Consider the following 24,107-nt stretch of genomic DNA (forward strand, 5'->3'; position numbering starts at 1 on the left):
CCAAGTTCAATGCCTAATAAATAAATAAATAAAAGTTAAATTGATTCTAATTTTATTCTTGATATGACTTAGATATGTCAATTTCATGTCTTGTCAATATTCTCTCTTTTCTCTCTTCCGAAAAATATTTTTTTATTATTATAAAAGAGCTTATCTTTCAGACTTTCACTAAGCTCACAAAAAAATAACTCTTGAAAAAATATTAGTACACGATGAAAATATTAGAAATTTATTATTTAATATAATTTATTAATAGTTTAAATATGAGTTTAAAATGGCTTATTATATTTATATTTTATAATAATAATAATATGTTGGTACTACTTGCATGACATGCATTAAATTTTCATATCACATCAAAATAATAATTGCACTCTATTTCAAATCTTATTTCATCTATCTCTAATTTTTCTCCAAAATATATATATATATATATATATTTCCCTCCAAGTAAAATTTAATCCTTACTAAACTTACAATAAATTATAGAGTGGTTACAAGCTTGTGAACTTTCTTATAGTTTGCAATACGAAGAACTTCTTAAAAGAGATTTACAAAATTAATACCTTACATGTGAGTTTTTTAAAAATAAAAAAATAATAATATTATGTTTTTATTTAGAAATCTTGACCTTACGTTATTTTAGAAAAATATTACATTAGATATATGTATGCTTGTAAGGCCATTTACGGGCTTACATGCATGTATATAGCAGTGGTTGTGAGCTTTTTTTTTTTAGAAAAAAGGAAATATTATTAGGAAACTACCTTCCACGGTTATAAAAAGCCCTATTAAAATCTACAACGCAACAATATAAAAGCATGGGTGGGAAAGCTCCAACCCAAGTATAACCAGATGTTTGGGAACGTCTAAAGTTAGTGAGCTAATATGCTGTCTTATTGGTCTCGCGAAAAAAGTGAGATATTTTGTAATCATTTTACTTGCTTAGCAAGAAGAAAATGTCTTCTGTAATGGTCTTTACAGCCTATGAGAGCCTCGTAATCTCAAGCAACATTTTGACAAGGAGTAGGGAATCCATTTCAATCAAGACCTGATCTGCCAATATTTGGTGGATGGTATGAAGAGCATACAACATTGTCTTTACCTCAACCAGTAGAGTTGATCCAAACCTTCCACATCGATACCCTATAACCAAAGGACCACCGTTAGATTGCCGGGCAACAAAGCCTGGTACTCCCCTAATTTTGAGCTCCAGTGAAAAAGCCATCGGTATTAATCTTTATCTAGCCTAGAAGTGAATGGCGTGGTTGTGGGCTTACATGAATGCTAAGTCTATTTGCGGCCTTACATATATGTATATAGCCCGTTTGCGAGCTTACATGCATAAAGGCTGCAAATGGAGTTTACAAGTCACAAATCAATAATTTAAAGCTTTTTTGTTGATAGAATAATAATATTTTTAAAATTTATCATTAAAGTCAAAAAGTATTTTGGACCATTAATTTTATATATTATTTATTTTTATCTACAACTAATTAATTTTTCACTTTTTTTATATTACATTAAAACTAATAATTATAATTTAGCCTAGTTTATAACCAAACATCATATTTTCTTAGCCTAGTTCAAGATACTTAAAATCAAGATTAAAAAATAAGGCTAAGTAATTAAGTTTAGGGCTTAGCCTTAAACCAAACAAAACCTTAAAATCCACAACAATTGGCACACAAAATATTAAACTATTATAATTCCCATGATATTCATTTGCTTTATTTATAAAAATGTGTGCAAATTATACTTATCTCGTTGCAATTTGTATCACTCCATCGTCTTCACTTATAATTTCTTTTGTTGGTGCTACTCTTTTATCGCGTAAATAGCAGATTTTATAGGAGCACTGAAGATTACTCAAGCTCAAGAGCTTGATATATGACTCACCATTTGAGACATTAAACATAGATAGCCACTTGAAATGAGTGCGAATGATGTTAAAACTTGTCATAGATTCTAAGCTGTAATAGTATTCCAGATGCTAATATGAAAAAAAATTATAATACAAATGCTTTCATGAATCCCACGATTTATTATAGAGTTGGAAACGAAGAATTTCATGAAAATTTCATGAATTAACGTCTATATTCATAGCGATACAAAAAATATTTGATTCTATTTACTCTATATCATTAAAATACAGAAGCTACAATTAAGAAGATATATTGAGAAAAACATGATTGTGACTATAGGGAGGACAATAAAAATTCAGTTTCATCTCCACCTTTTTATTTTCTATCCCTACCATCCTCTCTTTGTTGTATATCAATTCATAGGTTATATACATCATTTATGAGGTAGGGAAAATCAATTGGATGCTAGTTCAAATATATATAGCAAAGAGGAATAGAATATATTCAATAGATAATAAACCTGTAAATTAGAGATATCATTCATTCAATCATTCTACTAAAAAAAATGAAAAGAAAAAGAGAGACAGAAAGTGATAATTCAAATATCAATAGTACCATACTATAACATATAATTTTTTTTTATACATTTACATATAATAAATTTTTGAGTTTTTATTTATTTATATACCCTTTGAAAATCTCTTGTATGCCCCTCTAAAATTGGTATTATATATATACCCTTTAAAACATATATTTTTTATATAGATACCCAGTTAATTGTTTTAAAATTAAGTTTCATTAATTTAATAAAAATAAATAAAAATACTTGTAACTATGAACATTTATGAAATGTAGAATAAGAATAATTTTGTTTTATATCTTAATTTGTTCAAGTTTTAACTGCTAGTATTTTAAGAGGTATACATATAAAAACCGTGTGCTTTAAAATTTTAAATATGTATATACAAAATATCAAATTTAGATAAACATACAAACAAATATATAAAAAAAAACCCTTAAATTACTTAGTACCAGCTGTTTTCAATATTTGAGATATTATTTTAATATAATTAAATGCAATACAACCAAAATCAAGACATGAAATTGCCTGGTAATTGTATCAGCTAATACAACTGCACCAGAGCAAGATATAGAGAGGGTTTTGAACATCGTTCCTGCTACGCAGACACATGCCACGCAAGATGATAGTAAGGACCCACATGACACGTCACACCCTAGGTGGACTTCAGATGCATCCGACCCTTGGATCCACGCACTCACGGTGTATGAGCGGCTATATACCTCCCTCTTCGCCTCATTTAAGTCGCGATCCAAATCCAGAGACTACAAAGTTTTCCTTTTTTTTCTACGCACTAAAATAAAGAAGAGAGGAGAAATAATTTCATCTCCCTCCTCGTTTGCCCTAAAATCTCTCAATAGATTGCTCTAACCTCCCTTCCAGTTTCTTGGTCGGATCCGCTTAGTCTGGTGTTTCGGTATGGGATTTATACCTTTTTTTTTTTTTCCTTTCTCGCGTTGGTTTTAAGCTAACTTTGGCTTCCTACATAGATTAAAGAGGAAGCGCAATCTCTTCTCCTTTGCGGTTATAAGTGCGAAAGGTAGCGTAGGAAGCCATCTCGCTGCTGCCGTGGAAGCCTCAAACCCTAGCTGACTTTGTGATCGAAGACAACCCGAGCAGCCATGTTCGGTTCGACCAATCGTAATGCTCTCTTTTGGTGTTTCCTTGTTGAAATCGTGGATGAATTTTGTAAACTTTGCCTTTTTGTTTTCCTTCCGTCATGATTCTTAAGTGCTTCGCTTGTTTTTCTTTGATAGTAGGGTTTATCTACGGTCATATCGGTTCCTTTTCATGAGTTTGGTTTGGATCCTGGATCTTTGGGTTGCTGTTTGAGGTTTTGATGACACTGGTATGATCTGGTGTCATTTTTGTGATTGATCAGTAGAAGTTAGCAGTGTCCTCACTCCTCAGCGTGCTTCTTCTCGTGATTTCATTTCTCTTTTAGTTTATCTATGCGAATTCAAGTTAGTTTTTAGTGTGTCTGGCTTTACTCATAGTATATGGTTGCTTTTAATGAGGCTTCCTTTTCCTGGTTTTCATAGATTTTGCTGGATATTAATGTTGATATGCTCTCTGCCTCTCTGGTTCACCTTCAGTGCCAAGAGTGCAATTTTCGCAGCTGGCTACAATAACTTGATTTACATTTTTGGATGTAAATGTAGAATTTAGTTTAGATGATTAGATTAACGGAGTTACATTAGTATCTCATGCTATCATTTAATAACTGGTGTTTTGTGATGCAGCATTTGGGCAGTCTTCTAGTAGCCCTTTTGGTTCTCAGTCTGTATTTGGCCAAACAAGCAACGTCGGGACTAATCCTTTCGCTCCGAAGCCTTTTGGTAGTCCTACTCCTTTTGGGTCACAGACAGGGAGCTCGATATTTGGGGGCACATCAACTGGCGTCTTTGGACAACCTTCAACACCCGCATTCGGTGCTTCATCAGCTCCTGCTTTTGGAAGTACTGTTCCTGCCTTTGGTGCATCATCAACTCCTGCATTTGGCAGTTCTTCCTCTTCATTTGGCGGTTAGTAAATTTTTTTAAACACGAACACTAAAGTGTTGGCAGTTTTTAATTAGCAGCTGTCAAATAATTCATACGGTTGAATAGGCAGCACTTGGGTGAATCTTCAATTTTCTGAATCATTTTCATGCTCCAACATGCTGCAGAGGCTTTAGTCTTTATCAATATATTGCTTACTTTTTTGTTGTCGTATCCTCCTTATCCATTTCAATTTCAAGTCAAATGACAACCAATGTGACCACTTATGTTGGCTTGCTCTTTCTATATCTTTTGATTAATAGGTTTTCAGTATGCAGAAGTTATTCTTAAAAATCACATGGCTTTTAATGAGTTTTTAGTGAACTTTTCCCTTTATGCCACCCTATGTCAGGTATGAGAATAGGAGATCCATGACTTTGGTTTCCTTGAGTAGGAGATCCATGATTGTTGATTTCAAATGACTCTGTACATCTCCCTAAGAATCCAGAAGGACCATGACTGTGGATTGTTTGATTTCCTTTCGTTGAGGAAGATTTGAAACATAATTGACTTGAATATTGGTCAGATATTTAAAAGATAATTAAACAACTTTCTGTATCTTTAATCTGTTATCTCTGATCTTTCGTATGAGGAGCTGAGGCAACTATTTAATCAAATGATATTAGGGATGCCAAAGGAATGATTTCTGCTGGGGATTGTTGTAAGCATCTAAAAGTCAAATTTTTAATGATATAATTGAAGGCATATCCGATAGAATTGTAACCGCAGGGTACACTTCTAACTGAAATGCATACATTTGTCTCGTACACTTTGGGGATGGTGGGAAGAGATATATTTTACATTTCAGAGGGGTTAAAATTTGGGACACACTTGTGGTCACCTTATGTCTGAGAATAAAGATGAAGTAAAGTTGAAGGTAGTATTATTGAGCAAATAGCAGCTCTGAAATGCTTCTTTAGTGATATACTCGACCTTTATATAGAGACCTATACTCCAGTCAAATATTTCTTTTTTATTGCTCTTTACTTTTATATCATTCCAATGGATGGTTTTGTAGTCAAACAAGCATTCAGTTGGCCATTTGGTTCAAAGAAGGTACTTGACAGTTGACATGCTAAGCAAAATCAAAGTCCAAAATATGAGCCTTGCTTTTGCTTCTGTTTTCACTAGTTAGGTTTCTTTTGTTGGAAAAATATGAAAATGTCAATAAAATTAGCTGAAAGAATAACTAAAAAACATACTTTCACATAATTAAGATCATGTCTAATGTTTGCATTTCTTTCGTTTGTTGGTCTTGGTATGAAATTTACTAAATGATATATGTCATATAGAAAATCAGTGAAATATGGGATTAGGGCTGCTTATCTCACTAAATTTAGATGCTATGCTTTCATTCAAGTTTCTATTTGACATGAATTATGTTCTAGTAACATAAATATCAAGTTCATAAAATAGCGTAAACTAACCTAATTCTTGGGAGATTTGAGTTGTATACTTGTAACCTGTCAGGAACTTTATTTTGCCCAAGCAATTTGGTTGAATCTACTTTATTATAGCTTCCCACCAAACATCACAATTTTATTATCGACTCCCCTTAAGTGTATGCACCCACTTTTCTGGGTACAAGGGCTGTAGGGGATAGGAGGTTGTTGCTGTTGTTGGACTCAATTATAAGTGATAAGTTCGTGCCAATCATAATTCATAGCAATAATAATTTATGACCTCATATTGTGGTACTTTAAAAAATTTTTGCTAGGAAGTCAAGTATAACTTGTCGATACATCCTTACTTATATATGCCTCGAAGCTATAGGTCCTATCTTGTGTCCACTGGATTTGTTTTTGAGAGTACCCTAAACTTATTGATATTGAAAGGCCAAAAGGATTCTCGCGATGTCTCATTTCTAGGTCCAATAATTTTTTGTGACTGTTAAGCCCAGAGAAAGGAGGATATAATAGGAACAATGCATGGATTATTTCCTGTTATCCTTTGACAGATTATCTAAGATAGAGCTTATTGGAGAAGGTTTCTTGTAGTCAACCAAATTTATGGGCAGGTTAGGCTGTCATGAAATTGATAAGCCATTATCATTCTACACTTTTTAATAGATTACCAAGTTTAGGGGAGAAAAAGTGGTTGCACATAATGGACTGATTCCTTGGATAGTAGGATGTGCTTGTTGTCAATCTACCAACAGAACATCTTAGTCTCAACTGGAACACCCATCTTTCTGATCAGTCATTACTCATTATGATGATTAAAATGGAGAAATTTTTGGATATTTAAACTATAAAGCTTAATAAGCAGTTTTTCTAGCTTTACTGCACTACTAATCATGGTAAGGTTAGGAGGCAGTTTTGAATGTTCCTTGATCTTTTCTCAAACTAGGAGTGCTTTGGTATTCATATCTATAAACAGAGAAGTATCGCTGCCATTATAATGGAGGAGCAAGTATTACTAGGTTGCATTAAGCCATTAACTATAATGTATTAATGTGTATAGTCAAAATGAATCTCGTTAGATACTGTTATCTAACATTGCCTTGATGCTATGAATGATACAAGTATGTCATATCTAGAAGAAGTTTGCTTAATAGTTTACTGCTTTATTGACAGGTATTTGGTTATATTACAATTTTGTGTTTTTGACTTTACGTCAGATATTACACTACGTCACCTGGAACTTTTTGCAGGATCATCTTTATTTGGCCAGAAGCCAGCCTTTGGAGGCTTTGGATCATCATCTAGCCAATCAAGTCCGTTTGGAAGCACATTTCAGCAAACACAACCAGCATTTGGAAGCAATGTCTTTGGTTCCGCAACACCTTTTGGTGCACCAAGTCAACCTGCATTTGGTGCTCCAAGTACCCCAGCCTTTGGTGCGACGAGTACCCCAGCCTTTGGTGCGACAAGTACCCCAGCCTTTGGTGCAACAAGTACCCCAGCCTTTGGTGCAACAAGTACCCCAGCATTTGGGTCCACATCAACTTCGTTATTTGGTAATACTGGAACAGCATTTGGTGTTTCAAGTACCCCAGCATTTGGTTCAACAGTGACACCAGCCTTTGGTGGTTCAAGTACATCTGTTTTTGGATCTCCAAGCACTCCTGCATTTGGCGCAACTACTACACCAGCATTTGGAGCTTCAAGTGCTCCTGCATTTGGTGCATCAAGTAGTCCATCTTTCAGTTTTGGCTCTACACCATCTTTTGGACAATCGGCCTCCACATTTGGTAGCACTCCTTTTGGAACAACTCCTCCTTTTGGTGCTCAGAGTTCCCCATTTGGTAAGTCACCAAGTTGTTTTTGTCCTTCAGATACTGATCTTATGTCACAATCTCTGATGTGGTGAGAATGTTTCATTTCAGATATTGCAATTATTTGAAAATTAAATCTATCTTTTGGATTTGTGATTTATTTTAAAGTTGCTGTTGGTCTTCCAGAATAAGAAGCCGTATATCATGTTTTTTGTCTTTTATTTGCTTTCCTATTTTTACTCTGATTTTGCTTTAAGTCTCTATCTTTATTCACCTTTTGTTGGCAATGATTTTAGGTTCTCAAGCAGCAACACCAACATTTGGTAGCCCTGGTTTTGGACAATCCGCTTTTGGAGGTCAAGCTGGAGGAAGCCGAGTAGCAGCTTACACCCCAACACCGGAGGTTGATGGTGGCACTGGTACGCAGCCCGCTGGGAAGTTGGAATCTATTTCTGCCATGCCTGTGTATAAAGATAAGAGTCATGAAGAATTGAGATGGGAGGACTATCAACGTGGAGACAAAGGTGAGGACAGTGCTTCCGTATAAAAGTGCTGCTTACCACAAGCTGTTTGAGAACCTCAGGGAGTGCTCAATTTGTGAACCTTTTATTTCATAGTTTAGAGAAAACGATTTCTTTTAAGGAAAATGAAATTTAAGACATTCCTAAGATCCCAACAAATTTTAACTGGATTAGAAAATAATTAAAGTTACACTTATGGAATTCCTGTTAGGTTTTTCTGAGATTATGAGGCAAGTTCTTAGGTACTAAGAGTGCATTGTTGCAAGAATTGAAATTTTTGGAGTTTTGCACTACCAAATTTAGCTCGTTCTGCATAATTTGTCGGCTATTTTCCACAAGCTGCCTGTCTTTTCACTGATATCTTCATGTTCAAATTTCTCAGGGGGTCCAAACCCTTCTGGGCAGCCTGCAGGTGGGATTGGTTTTTCAGCTCCAACACAATCAAGCCCTTTTGGTGCCACAGGTGCATTTGGACAGACAGCTGCAAATCCTTTTTCTTCCTCTACAACTTCTAATCCATTTGCACTTAAAACGCCTGCTTTTGGTGCAACTGGTTTTGGTTCCACATCTACATCACTTTTCAGCTCCCCATTTAGTTCATCATCATCAAGCCCCTTTGGTTCAACCTCGTCTACTCCTACACTGTTTGGTGGACCCACTGGTGCTGGATTTGGTTCAAATACTTCATCGTCAATTTTTGGTGGAACAACCACACCTGCTTTCAGTTCTTCGCCGTCAATTTTTGGCTCATCAATGGCGGGTTCAGGTTCAGCTTTTGGTAGTGGCTTGACTTTCGGTAATACTCAATCATCTGGGCTATTTCAGTCCTCAGCTCCATCGTTTGGGCAAGCACCTTCTCCTTTTGGGCAACCATCTACAGGGTTTCAACAGAACACACCAGCTTTTGGTTCAAATCTGTTTAGTACCCCATCAACAGGGTTTGGAGGAAGTTTGTTCAGCAGCTCAACACCTTCGATATTTCCTTCAAGCACTCCAGCAGGGTTTGGTCAGACAACTGTAAGTGATCCTTGAAGCTGTTGTCTAGGTTTTAAGACTAATTCTTTCTAGTTTTCCTCATCTAATGAAGTTTCTAACTTTATTATCATGTGATATAATGTGCCCTTTCTTTTCTTTTTTGTATTATTTTTAATGTAGTTAATCTATGCTTTCTTTAGCCTTCCCTATCAACACCCTTCCAAGCAGCTGCGCCGCTACAGACATCAAGTGCCTTTTCATTTGGGAATTTCGGTCAGACACCAGGTACGTTAATCATTCCTCCTCTTCCCTCACCTTTGGATCTTGAACTACCCTACATTATTATTTTTCTTTTTGGCATTTTAGCGTCTTCAGGTGGCTTTGGTGCTGGTTCCAACATTTTCAGTCAGGGTACCTTTGGGCAACCGTATGTTTCACTTCTCTCTTGCTTTAACTTTAATATCATCATGATCATCCCATTTAGATCATTATAGAATGGCACACTGTCAATATAAGTTGAGGTTTTACTATTTTAGATGGGAAAGAGGGCAATCTCATACATGTTAACTGAGTTCAGATTTCTAAAATGTCTCTTTGCTAATTGACAGTATGTTTTCTTTCTTTCCACTTGTAGTTCATTCTACTTCTCATTGTGAAATGTCGAACATTAGATCATATTCTTTTACTTTATTTGTGAGGACTGTGGAACTTATAAATAATGGAGTATATTTTTTCTTGTTATGATGCGTTTTCAGACTTATGACTTTTATCTCCTTAACCATTTATTATGATTTACTAACTCCGTTTTTCTAATTAATTTCCTGTTATTTGTATCTATGAGGCAGTGTTGCTAGCCAATCCAATATGGTCATGCAACCAGCTCCTATTACAAATCCTTTTGGTACTCTTCCAGCGATGCCTCAGATGTCTATTGGCCGTGTTGGTTCTGCCCCTTCAGTTCAGTATGGTATTTCAAGCATGCCGGTAGGACCTCTTTGAGTGTAGGGGTGTAGCTTTGACATTACTTACTTTTGCATTAGTACGTCTTTTAGGTGCTGTTGTAAGAAAGTGTATGACAAATGGAATGTTTTGCTTTTTGATAGGTTGCTGAAAAACCGATTCCAGTCAAAACGCTCTCCACTTTGGTTCCAAGACACCTCTCTCAGAGAAGGATAAGATTGCTGCCAAGGAAATATCATCCCAAAACTGATGGTCCAAAGGTTAGAATTTCTTAACACCAGACGACCCATTTGGAATGTGGCAAGATCTGTTAGATTTTGTTTTCTCTTAAGTCTTTTCTGGAAACCTTTATCGCGAAACCTAACGCTTCATCTTCACAGGTTCCTTTTTTTGCTGATGAAGAAGAAGCTCCTTCAACACCAAAAGCAGATGCTTTTTTCGTCCCTAGGGAGAACCCCAGAGCACTGATTATTCGTCCAATTGAGCAGTGGCCTTCACGAAGCACTGCAGATAAGCAACTTATTTTAAAGAATGGAATTGGTCCGAGTAAGCAAAATGGTATGTCCTAAATTTATTGCACTGTGACAATGTTATACACGCATAGACAACTGGATTTTAGTATATCATGTTACTTGAAGCTTGCATTTTTGCACGAATTATAACTAAGAGCAAGAGCTGCACTAGTTTTTCTATTTTGTAGTAATTAACACTTCAATACCGAACTATGAAATATGTGCATCAAAAGAAATGGTAGCTAGAAATAAATAAGGCAAACGGGAGAGATATTATTAAACAAGGGTTACTTATGAATGCTTTCTAATGTAGTGCCCAAAATTTCATAATTGGAACAAAAGTCAAGGATACTATTTGGATACAACTAAAATAATTTCTCTCTTTAGAGCAGGAGTTCTCTCCTTCTCATGTTCAGCATTAAAGGAAAAAATAGTGGTGCCAAGCTCCTCAAGGATGCATAATTTTGTAGTTGATGTTATCTGATTATTTGCTAATAGAAATGCAAGTATAAATTCTTACAAATGAATGAAATAGTTTGTATTACAGAGTATGATAAGATGTGAGTATTTGCATGCATGCCTATTGACCTGTGCATGTCTTCTGTGTGCCAGCGACCAAGCGTGTGTACAGGCAAGCAATAGGGTGCATAATTTTACTATTTTTTTAAATTATATTTTATGTTCTCACTCTTATCTTCCATATCTATACTTGTATTGTTTAACCTTTAGCCCTGACTATTTAGGGTCTAGGGATGTTTGTTTCAGACTGTTTCTACTATCTAGACAATGCCCTTCACTATTTTGAGGGTCATTATGACTATTTGACATTGGTACGAGTCTTCGGGGCTATTTCTCCTGCTTGTCTTGGAGTATTCTTCTCCTTGGTAGTGGTACTGCTATATGGCCTCTGTCTATCATGTGTGAATGTTTCTAAAGGATATTGCTTCATCTTATTCCTGGTGATAATCTCATTTTGCAATAGATGCAACCTAGAATGTTAGTCATTAATTTTAATGAAAACCCTTGTCATCAATATATCCATTTTGCAAACATGTTTTTTAACTTTTAGAATTCAGGCTACTAAAACTAAATGTTGAGCGCACATAAGGAAGATTTGTGCTTTTGTGGAAATGATCATAACTTTTAAAGCTTTTGATGGTTAACTTTCATATACCAACAAATTTTAGGACAGGAGAAATAATATCTCGATATAGCCTACATTTAAATATTTAATTATCCTAATTTCTTTATGAATGTACATTAGACCTATCAAAAGTTTAAAAATGTTTTCTAACTTGCAAGTAACTCAGATTTTGAGCCAGCTTCATATTTTGAGGGAGAAGTTGTAGTAGTTTCCACCAGGGATTTCATTGTTGTGCCACGGGGTGTGCCAATGGCTTGCTGGCACAAGACGTGTCATACAGCATGGTTTGTGCCATTTGCTATAATATTCGTGCTGTGTGTTTGCTTCAGCTGGTGGAGGGAGTGACAGAGGTGGAGGTAGAGGAGTTAAAAAGAATGACTAGTAGGCTAACGTTCATTGCCGTAGGAGTTGGAAGAATGGAATAATTGGTTCTCAGGTCAGAGTTTATAGAGCTTAGGATCGGGTTAGATTCGGCTCTGATCTGACCCTAACCTGACTCAGGACCCTATTATCTTAAGTTAATGGGGTTTTGAGCCTGGTTTGAACTGGATCAGACCCAATCTAACAGAAAAACAGTTCATCTTCTACTTCCTTCCCTCTCGGCCTCCTCTTTACTTCAACCTCTAATTCCATCAACTTCTCTCACTCTTGGCTGCCCAATCCCCTTCCTCGATATGCGGCCCCTTCAAATTACGTCCCCTCTCCCTCTCTGTGTCAACATCTCGCTGTCATGAGATGCGATACACATTGCTGGGTGGCTCATATATTCTTCATCCCACAGTCCATTTAGTTGATAAATAAGTCGAAGGGAAGATGCCAAAAGATGTAAGTTATTGATAAAATGTTGAGGCATGTTTCTTTGCCATGATAGAAAAATATGGACCATCTTTAACCAGGTTGTTGCTTGAAGTGCATATCCAATGATTGAGCTTTCTGTTGTTAGATGGTTAAAACCATTTCATGTATTTGGATGAGATAACTCCCAATCAGTTCTTTATGCGTACCACAAGTCTTATTGATATAATGTTGAGGCCTGTTTCTTTGCCATGATAGAAAAATATGGATCATCTTTAACCAGGTTGCCCGAGGTGCATATCCAATGATTGAGCTTTCTGTTGTTAGATGGTTAAAAGTTAAAACCATTTCATGTATTTGAATGTAACTCTCAACCAGTTCTTTATGCGTACCACGAGTCTTATTTAGGGATTTGTGTGCTGCGTTACATGAAAAAACTAGAAACTGTTTCTGAGAAGGCTGTATTCTTGCAGCTCTTTTTAAGAGCATTTTTCTTTGCTTCCGGTTCTTTTTGTGCAAAAATATTAGATCACTTGCAAAGAGAACGGAAGTTCATGATGCTAGCTTTCTACTATACTATATTATATTGATGGAAGTACACTCAACATACACATCTCTAGCAGCAACTTATTCTGAAGTTCCTCTAACACTCTAAAGAACGGATACTCTGTATATGTCCCCGTACGCGTGTCCAATATATATTGGATATGGATTGGGTATTGATTCAGTTAAGTGGTTTAAGTCCATTAAATTAATTTATTTGACTCATTAAGCTTATTAAGTAATGGAATAGGACATATCAATCTAATATCCCTTTCTTCCAATGCGTGCCGTAGCTACCTTTGTCCTCTCTTGACGAGCTTCGTTGATCAATCTAATTCCCCTTTCTCCCAATGCATGCTGTAGCTACCTTTGTCCTCTCTTGATGAGCTTCAACGAAGCGTTATCCTCCATCTATTCTCTCTTGTGGGCGTTCTCCTTCATCTATTCTCTCTCGTACAGGTAAGTTTTTCTCCCTCTCTATTTTTCTCTCTTCCCTCTCATTTATCTCTTTTCCCTTGCCCTCTCATCTTTGTGTAAACCATGGAAGTTAGTTCTCGGGATTGGCAAAAACGGATTGGGATTAGCCATAACTAATTTTGATCCAGGGCCAAAACTTGTCTGATGGCTAGTTTCAACTTAGTATTGGCTGGATTAGTTGATACCCGATCCGTATTGCGTCAGGATTGGCTGAAATGGACGGAAGTCTGGAGAAAGGGAGAAATAGAGGGATGATAGTAAGAAAGAAAGGGAGGGAGAGGGTAGGGAGCTCGTCAGAAAGGGAGGGAGAGGGTAGGGAGCTCGTCAGAAAGGGAGGGAGAGAGCATATTTGAGGTCGTTGGAGGTTACTGGAGCTAGATCTGCGTTGGAAGAGTTTGTTGGACGTTGATAGATATTGGAACTACGTTGGAGAAGCATCAGCTTGGGAGAGAAAGGTGGTGAGAAAGGGAGAGGAAGAGTAAGAGTGCTAAGGAGAGAGAGAAGGGAGTTAGAGAGGGAAAGGGAGAGAGTTTGGAGGGAGTCGGATAGGGATAGAATTTTGAGGGTGATAGGTTCTTTTTAGGGAGTGAGTTAATAAGAGAGAGAGTTAGTGTGAGAGAGAGTTGATAAGAGAGAATTAGTGGGAGAGGTTAAATTTTATTTTAATTTATGTGAGAGAGAGAGTGTGTGTGTGAGTGGTAGAAAGAGGGAGAGAGAGATTGAGAAAATAATAATTTTTTAATATTTAGGCTTCATATATGAATAATTTATATTTATATCTTATTACTTTTTAGTTTTTTTTGAATTTTTTATGTATTTATATTATTTTTTCAGATGGTCGATTCCGATATTTGAAACCTTGGTCTAAACCCTAAACCCTAGTGTTTGTTTTTTCCTTTTCCCTCCCCTCTTTTTTGAATTTACATGGTTGTCATCTCTCTCTCTCTCTCTCTCTCTCTCCCTCTTCACTTCTCTTTTATGTCTCTCTTTTTCTAGTTTCCCTTCTCCCAATAAATATCTCTATTTGTTTATCTGTTAGATTGTGTTAGAAATCAGTAATGTTTTGTGTTTTTGTCACACATGTATATGTCATCTTCTACTTTTTGTAAATATACATGTATAGGTTGTCATTAGAGTATAAATATATATATTAATTTAATATATTTATTTACATATCTTAGGTGTATCATATCCTGTTTTTTTAGAATTTGCTGTATCACGATATCTTTATTGTCGTATCGCCATATTTTTATTGTCGTATCTGTATGATAGCATATCCATATCTCGTACCCATATCCATGCTTCATATCTCTAGCATAGTCTTATAAATTTCTTGATGTTTAGGCTTTCTGGTTGTTGTTAATTTGTCTTGATCTTTCATGGCAGTAACTGCCTTCCTTGATTAGTAGATCCTTGTCGGTAAGGCTGAGGAAGTTTTCTGATCAAAATTGCTTTCATTAATGATGTTCTGTAGAATGTCCTTGTCATCAGCAGCTAATGGGGTGGACGATGGTGCTTGGAGATAGTTCTTATTTACCCAAGTTCTGTTACAAACTTGTAACCTAGAAGCAAGAGTTTGACAAGTTCTAAGAGGGTCTCGATTAGGAAAATTAGTTTTTCAACAAATTTGAGTTCTATGTGAGGTACTGTGGCAGTTTTTCAACAAATTTGAATGATGGCAAGATATGATCTTTTGACAACTATAATTAGATGATATAATTATATAAAGTACCCCAAATTTATTCTTACGAGATAGTGTCTCTTATTGGTATGTGAGTAGTGAGGTGCTTCATGACAACCTTTGCCAATTGAAACCTTTCTTTGGTCACTTACTGATATGGATTCCTTTTGGGGCTGTTGGTGGTGGCATTTTGCCGCCTGCAGCTTTCCTTTATTTCTTAAAAAGATGAGGCTGATTAACTTGACCTTTTCAAAGATTCCGACTACAATGTAGACCATTAAATTGCTTTTGGTGATTTAGATTAGCTGGTTGGAGTTAACTTAGATTGGATTCAAACCAAAAAAGAGGGGCTTGCGGCATCTGAAACTACATTCTAGCCTCTGGAAGAACCAGTAGTTTATGTTTTAAGTTATATCAGTGGTCCCTACTGAGTTATTGGGCAACTAAGCTCCTATTTAATCTGCCCCAAATATAACAGTTTCCTGTTGCTTGCTCTATATTAGTTCCATTAATGCGGTTCTACTCAAAATAAAAAATAAAAAAAACTTTGTTCATGTCATTCTCTATTTGCTATTTATACTTCGAAAATGGTGCTTAGCAGCCCCATGATCACCAGGCAGCAGTCATGAAATGTACAATATTGTTACATTTTGGTAACATGTCACCTTGCTTAATCTTAATCATATTGTCCTTGGTTTGCTTGTGGACATGCTCTTCTTCAATCTTTTATTTTTGATATATTTGATCTTATATGCTGTAATGGAGTTGTTTTGATTCTTCAAGATGATGTTGTGCTCTTTCCTTATCTGGGGATATCTTCTTGAATAGGTAAAGTATTGGAAGAGCCATCTGCTCCTGCAGTAAGTGAACCCTTTGAAGAGGACCATTATGGTGGGTTGATCGTGATTATGTTTTTTCACTTGTTTCATATTGTTTCTTGAATCCTTTCCAGTTCTTCAAAATATAGAAAGTAACTATGTTTTCATTGAAGATCTTTGGACCTGTATGGAGTTGAGCAGGGCAGTCTATGCACAAGTTATGACGTATATATATATATATATATATGATTTTTTTGACTATTTAAGTCTGCCCATATTTTTTTACACATTTAATTCATTTCAAAATTTAAATATGAGATTAGGGGTTTGGAAACACTAATCAAGTCAGCGATTTTTAAATATAAATAATTGATTGAATCAATAATTTATATAGAAATTTTAAATCTTGAAAAAAATTGGATAAGTCTAACGGAAAAGTTTCTATTTAAGTTGTTGATCCAGTTTGCCACGTATATTTAGAAGTCGTTGAATTAGAAAGTGATTTATGAAAAAGTTTCTCTCTAAAATTTGACAACTTTTCTAAATGATTTGAAATTCTATGTAAGTCATAGATTCAGTCAAGGACTTGTATTTGGAAATCGCTGACTGTGTCAGTGGTTTTTAAATGCACTTGGTCTTGTATTTAAGTTTTAAAGTGTACTAGACATTTAAAATAATTTTTTGGGAAATTAGTTTGGTTTAAAACTCTCTCTAGTGTTTGTTTTTTCCTTTTCCCTCCCCTCTTTTTTGAATTTACATGGTTGTCATCTCTCTCTCTCTCTCTCTCTCTCCCTCTTCACTTCTCTTTTATGTCTCTCTTTTTCTAGTTTCCCTTCTCCCAATAAATATCTCTATTTGTTTATCTGTTAGATTGTGTTAGAAATCAGTAATGTTTTGTGTTTTTGTCACACATGTATATGTCATCTTCTACTTTTTGTAAATATACATGTATAGGTTGTCATTAGAGTATAAATATATATATTAATTTAATATATTTATTTACATATCTTAGGTGTATCATATCCTGTTTTTTTAGAATTTGCTGTATCACGATATCTTTATTGTCGTATCGCCATATTTTTATTGTCGTATCTGTATGATAGCATATCCATATCTCGTACCCATATCCATGCTTCATATCTCTAGCATAGTCTTATAAATTTCTTGATGTTTAGGCTTTCTGGTTGTTGTTAATTTGTCTTGATCTTTCATGGCAGTAACTGCCTTCCTTGATTAGTAGATCCTTGTCGGTAAGGCTGAGGAAGTTTTCTGATCAAAATTGCTTTCATTAATGATGTTCTGTAGAATGTCCTTGTCATCAGCAGCTAATGGGGTGGACGATGGTGCTTGGAGATAGTTCTTATTTACCCAAGTTCTGTTACAAACTTGTAACCTAGAAGCAAGAGTTTGACAAGTTCTAAGAGGGTCTCGATTAGGAAAATTAGTTTTTCAACAAATTTGAGTTCTATGTGAGGTACTGTGGCAGTTTTTCAACAAATTTGAATGATGGCAAGATATGATCTTTTGACAACTATAATTAGATGATATAATTATATAAAGTACCCCAAATTTATTCTTACGAGATAGTGTCTCTTATTGGTATGTGAGTAGTGAGGTGCTTCATGACAACCTTTGCCAATTGAAACCTTTCTTTGGTCACTTACTGATATGGATTCCTTTTGGGGCTGTTGGTGGTGGCATTTTGCCGCCTGCAGCTTTCCTTTATTTCTTAAAAAAGATGAGGCTGATTAACTTGACCTTTTCAAAGATTCCGACTACAATGTAGACCATTAAATTGCTTTTGGTGATTTAGATTAGCTGGTTGGAGTTAACTTAGATTGGATTCAAACCAAAAGAGAGGGGCTTGCGGCATCTGAAACTACATTCTAGCCTCTGGAAGAACCAGTAGTTTATGTTTTAAGTTATATCAGTGGTCCCTACTGAGTTATTGGGCAACTAAGCTCCTATTTAATCTGCCCCAAATATAACAGTTTCCTGTTGCTTGCTCTATATTAGTTCCATTAATGCGGTTCTACTCAAAATAAAAAATAAAAAAACTTTGTTCATGTCATTCTCTATTTGCTATTTATACTTCGAAAATGGTGCTTAGCAGCCCCATGATCACCAGGCAGCAGTCATGAAATGTACAATATTGTTACATTTTGGTAACATGTCACCTTGCTTAATCTTAATCATATTGTCCTTGGTTTGCTTGTGGACATGCTCTTCTTCAATCTTTTATTTTTGATATATTTGATCTTATATGCTGTAATGGAGTTGTTTTGATTCTTCAAGATGATGTTGTGCTCTTTCCTTATCTGGGGATATCTTCTTGAATAGGTAAAGTATTGGAAGAGCCATCTGCTCCTGCAGTAAGTGAACCCTTTGAAGAGGACCATTATGGTGGGTTGATCGTGATTATGTTTTTTCACTTGTTTCATATTGTTTCTTGAATCCTTTCCAGTTCTTCAAAATATAGAAAGTAACTATGTTTTCATTGAAGATCTTTGGACCTGTATGGAGTTGAGCAGGGCAGTCTATGCACAAGTTATGACGTATATATATATATATATATATGATTTTTTTGACTATTTAAGTCTGCCCATATTTTTTTACACATTTAATTCATTTCAAAATTTAAATATGAGATTAGGGGTTTGGAAACACTAATCAAGTCAGCGATTTTTAAATATAAATAATTGATTGAATCAATAATTTATATAGAAATTTTAAATCTTGAAAAAAATTGGATAAGTCTAACGGAAAAGTTTCTATTTAAGTTGTTGATCCAGTTTGCCACGTATATTTAGAAGTCGTTGAATTAGAAAGTGATTTATGAAAAAGTTTCTCTCTAAAATTTGACAACTTTTCTAAATGATTTGAAATTCTATGTAAGTCATAGATTCAGTCAAGGACTTGTATTTGGAAATCGCTGACTGTGTCAGTGGTTTTTAAATGCACTTGGTCTTGTATTTAAGTTTTAAAGTGTACTAGACATTTAAAATAATTTTTTGGGAAATTAGTTTGGTTTAAAACTCTCTCTAGTGTTTGTTTTTTCCTTTTCCCTCCCCTCTTTTTTGAATTTACATGGTTGTCATCTCTCTCTCTCTCTCTCTCTCTCCCTCTTCACTTCTCTTTTATGTCTCTCTTTTTCTAGTTTCCCTTCTCCCAATAAATATCTCTATTTGTTTATCTGTTAGATTGTGTTAGAAATCAGTAATGTTTTGTGTTTTTGTCACACATGTATATGTCATCTTCTACTTTTTGTAAATATACATGTATAGGTTGTCATTAGAGTATAAATATATATATTAATTTAATATATTTATTTACATATCTTAGGTGTATCATATCCTGTTTTTTTAGAATTTGCTGTATCACGATATCTTTATTGTCGTATCGCCATATTTTTTTATTGTCGTATCTGTATGATAGCATATCCATATCTCGTACCCATATCCATGCTTCATATCTCTAGCATAGTCTTATAAATTTCTTGATGTTTAGGCTTTCTGGTTGTTGTTAATTTGTCTTGATCTTTCATGGCAGTAACTGCCTTCCTTGATTAGTAGATCCTTGTCGGTAAGGCTGAGGAAGTTTTCTGATCAAAATTGCTTTCATTAATGATGTTCTGTAGAATGTCCTTGTCATCAGCAGCTAATGGGGTGGACGATGGTGCTTGGAGATAGTTCTTATTTACCCAAGTTCTGTTACAAACTTGTAACCTAGAAGCAAGAGTTTGACAAGTTCTAAGAGGGTCTCGATTAGGAAAATTAGTTTTTCAACAAATTTGAGTTCTATGTGAGGTACTGTGGCAGTTTTTCAACAAATTTGAATGATGGCAAGATATGATCTTTTGACAACTATAATTAGATGATATAATTATATAAAGTACCCCAAATTTATTCTACGAGATAGTGTCTCTTATTGGTATGTGAGTAGTGAGGTGCTTCATGACAACCTTTGCCAATTGAAACCTTTCTTTGGTCACTTACTGATATGGATTCCTTTTGGGGCTGTTGGTGGTGGCATTTTGCCGCCTGCAGCTTTCCTTTATTTCTTAAAAAAGATGAGGCTGATTAACTTGACCTTTTCAAAGATTCCGACTACAATGTAGACCATTAAATTGCTTTTGGTGATTTAGATTAGCTGGTTGGAGTTAACTTAGATTGGATTCAAACCAAAAGAGAGGGGCTTGCGGCATCTGAAACTACATTCTAGCCTCTGGAAGAACCAGTAGTTTATGTTTTAAGTTATATCAGTGGTCCCTACTGAGTTATTGGGCAACTAAGCTCCTATTTAATCTGCCCCAAATATAACAGTTTCCTGTTGCTTGCTCTATATTAGTTCCATTAATGCGGTTCTACTCAAAATAAAAAATAAAAAAACTTTGTTCATGTCATTCTCTATTTGCTATTTATACTTCGAAAATGGTGCTTAGCAGCCCCATGATCACCAGGCAGCAGTCATGAAATGTACAATATTGTTACATTTTGGTAACATGTCACCTTGCTTAATCTTAATCATATTGTCCTTGGTTTGCTTGTGGACATGCTCTTCTTCAATCTTTTATTTTTGATATATTTGATCTTATATGCTGTAATGGAGTTGTTTTGATTCTTCAAGATGATGTTGTGCTCTTTCCTTATCTGGGGATATCTTCTTGAATAGGTAAAGTATTGGAAGAGCCATCTGCTCCTGCAGTAAGTGAACCCTTTGAAGAGGACCATTATGGTGGGTTGATCGTGATTATGTTTTTTCACTTGTTTCATATTGTTTCTTGAATCCTTTCCAGTTCTTCAAAATATAGAAAGTAACTATGTTTTCATTGAAGATCTTTGGACCTGTATGGAGTTGAGCAGGGCAGTCTATGCACAAGTTATGACGTATATATATATATATATATATGATTTTTTTTTTGACTATTTAAGTCTGCCCATATTTTTTTACACATTTAATTCATTTCAAAATTTAAATATGAGATTAGGGGTTTGGAAACACTAATCAAGTCAGCGATTTTTAAATATAAATAATTGATTGAATCAATAATTTATATAGAAATTTTAAATCTTGAAAAAATTGGATAAGTCTAACGGAAAAGTTTCTATTTAAGTTGTTGATCCAGTTTGCCACGTATATTTAGAAGTCGTTGAATTAGAAAGTGATTTATGAAAAAGTTTCTCTCTAAAATTTGACAACTTTTCTAAATGATTTGAAATTCTATGTAAGTCATAGATTCAGTCAAGGACTTGTATTTGGAAATCGCTGACTGTGTCAGTGGTTTTTAAATGCACTTGGTCTTGTATTTAAGTTTTAAAGTGTACTAGACATTTAAAATAATTTTTTGGGAAATTAGTTTGGTTTAAAACTCTCTATATATAACTTTTTATGTTTCTTATCATTTTTGAAAATAGAAATTCTTGTTGCTATTGAATAATTATGCTTTATTCTTGGAGAAAAAAGATTTTTGTTATGGTTTTGTTGGTAAGATTGCCTTGTAAGAATATATTGCAGTCAACTGAGTAATAGGATAACATTTTAAAGAGAAACGACCAAGAAAACCACTAGTCCACTATTGACTTCACATGTTTGATTTGTAGTCTTGAATGAGATGAATATAACAATAATTAATCGCATTGGATCTGTTAGTTTTTAAATACTCTTAGAACTCTAAATATTACATTTTTCCTGTGTTATAGATTTATGAAATCCATGCAGATTCTCAGACTAGGAACCACCAAATGGCTGAGCAAAATGACATTCAATCACCATCCAAAACCGTTCAGAAGGCGAACGGAGTTCATGAAGACCAGACACAAAAGGGTTTCAAGGCTGCAATTGTGTATGAGCATGGTGCAGATGTGGAGGCACTGATGCCCAAGTTACGCCATGCTGACTACTACACAGAACCTCGAATCCAGGAGCTGGCTGCTAAAGAACGAGCTGAACCAGGCTTCTGTCGTCATGTAAAAGATTTTGTGGTCGGCAGGCATGGCTATGGGAGCATCAAATTCTTCGGTGAAACTGATGTGAGGACACTTGACCTTGAGTCTATTGTCCAGTTCAACACCCGTGAGGTGATTGTATACAAGGATGAAAGCAAGAAGCCTCCAGTTGGACAGGGGCTCAACAAGCCTGCAGAGGTAACACTTCTTAATATTAAGTGCATGAACAAGAAGACAGGCCAGCAGTACACAGAAGGACCTAGAATTGAGAAATACAAGGAAATGCTGACAAAGAAAGCTGAGGAGCAGGGCGCTGAATTCGTATCTTATGACCCAGTGAAGGAAGAATGGAAGTTCAAGGTCAAGCACTTCAGCAGCTATGAGTTCGGCGAAGGAGACACCATTATCTTAGAGAGCTCCCCTTTAAGTTGTTGATTTTAGATGCTTGAACCAAGTGACTTAAGGCTTTCTTGTTATATCTTGTAGCTACTTTCTGCCTTTTTTTTGCCCTTTAACGGGGTGAGTGTTGTATGGTTTCTGTATAGACCTTTTTTTTTTGCCTCTGTGAGAGCTTGCTGTACTGTGGGGCAATTGCTTCTGCTCTTGTTTTTTTTTTTTTTTTTTTTTCCTTTCATCTCTTGTTCTTAGGTCCCCTGAAAATTGAAGTGAGGAAATGCCCCATAGTGAGTTTTGTTTTCAGCGACTTTCCATGTTTTCCTATCCTATTAGAATGTCATGAATGTGTAGCATCAATTCTCATTTTTGAACTCACTATTTGTGAAATGCCCGCCTTAACTATTTTGCCCAACAAATAAATAAAGCTGATAATGATTATGCTTATCTCTTCATAATTTGTATCACTCCATTGTCTTCACTTATAGTTTCTTCCTTCTGTTGTTGCTATTATTTTATTAGGTAAATAGCAGATTTTATAGAAGCACTTAAGATTACCCAAGCTCAAGACCTTGACATATGACTCACCACCATTGGAGACATCGAAAATAACCACTTGTCATAGATTTTCAGCAACAATATTTCAGATGCAAATATGAAAAAATATTGTAATACAGATATTTTCAGGATCCTGGTATTTATTTTAGAGTTGGAAATGAAGAGTTTCTTCTATACTCTTGGCAATACAAGCAATGTTTGATTCTATTTCCTGTGTCGTTAAAATACAGAAGCCACAATCAAGATGACATATTGAGTTATTGACAAATCTGCAGAAACCATGACTGTAACTTTATGGGAGGACAATAATTCAGTTTTGTCTCCACCCTTCAATCTTCTATCTCTACCATCTCCTCTCTTTGGCGTACAGGAGTTCGGAGGTTATATACATTATTTATGAGGTAGGGAAAATGAACCGGATGGAAGTTCAAATATATAGCAAAGAGGAATAGAATATGTTCGATAGATAATAAGAAAATTTGCATATGGCACCGTGACTTTTAATAAAATTATAATTTACATCTTATATTTTTACTATTTATAAATCGATTCTTATAATTTAGTAAATATATATAAAAAAATACTTTACTATTAGATATGTTAATTAAGCTTTTGGATTAAGTTAATTATATTAAAAAGATTACAAAAATACTCCTAATCAAAATTATACTTATCCAATCTATACTAACTCAACCCAACCCAATTAAATCTAACTAAACTAAACCTAACATATATTAAGAGCATTTTAGTAAATACAAATAAAATATATCTAATTAACAGAATATTTTTATGGTGTTAGTTCATATCTAACTCATGATATTTTTTCTGTATATATTTATTAAATTATAGGGCTCGATTTATAAATAGTAAAAATATAGAATGTAAATCACATTTTTGTTAAAAGAAAAATGTGTTATATGTAAAATTTTCAAAATTCATTTTACTAAAAAAATAAAGAAAGAAACAAAAAGAAGAGATATATTCAAATACTGATGGCATAAATACAAAATCAGTACGTTTTGAAGGATATATATATATATAATATCAAATTTAGAGGGAACATACAGAAATAAATATGAGATTT

The 24,107-nt window shown here is 34.8% G+C and overlaps 1 protein-coding gene across 6 annotated transcripts; it reads left to right on the forward strand.

Moving 5' to 3' along the window:
* Positions 1-3,186: 3,186 nt before the first annotated feature.
* LOC140790567 (nuclear pore complex protein NUP98A) lies at positions 3,187-22,825 on the forward strand. Of its 6 annotated transcripts, none has more exons than XM_073140698.1 (13): positions 3,187-3,361; positions 3,435-3,585; positions 4,188-4,469; positions 7,138-7,731; positions 7,998-8,225; positions 8,605-9,239; positions 9,398-9,482; positions 9,564-9,624; positions 10,043-10,181; positions 10,301-10,417; positions 10,538-10,715; positions 18,468-18,530; positions 21,827-21,889. In XM_073140698.1, exons 2-13 carry the CDS (start codon positions 3,567-3,569, stop codon positions 21,832-21,834), a joined length of 2,409 nt encoding a protein of 802 aa, XP_072996799.1. In that variant the 5' UTR covers positions 3,187-3,361; positions 3,435-3,566; the 3' UTR covers positions 21,835-21,889. The 6 variants fall into 6 exon arrangements, with proteins under 6 accessions (XP_072996799.1, XP_072996795.1, XP_072996794.1 ...); XM_073140694.1 differs by lacking the exon at positions 18,468-18,530 and adding an exon at positions 16,138-16,200 and having other exon boundaries at positions 3,188-3,361; positions 21,846-22,825; XM_073140693.1 differs by having other exon boundaries at positions 3,188-3,361; positions 21,846-22,825.
* Positions 22,826-24,107: the final 1,282 nt, after the last annotated feature.

The sequence above is a fragment of the Typha latifolia genome, chromosome 6, assembly GCF_019914945.1.
Source record: "Typha latifolia isolate L0001 chromosome 6, TyphaL0001v2, whole genome shotgun sequence".
Classification (NCBI taxonomy): domain Eukaryota; kingdom Viridiplantae; phylum Streptophyta; class Magnoliopsida; order Poales; family Typhaceae; genus Typha; species Typha latifolia.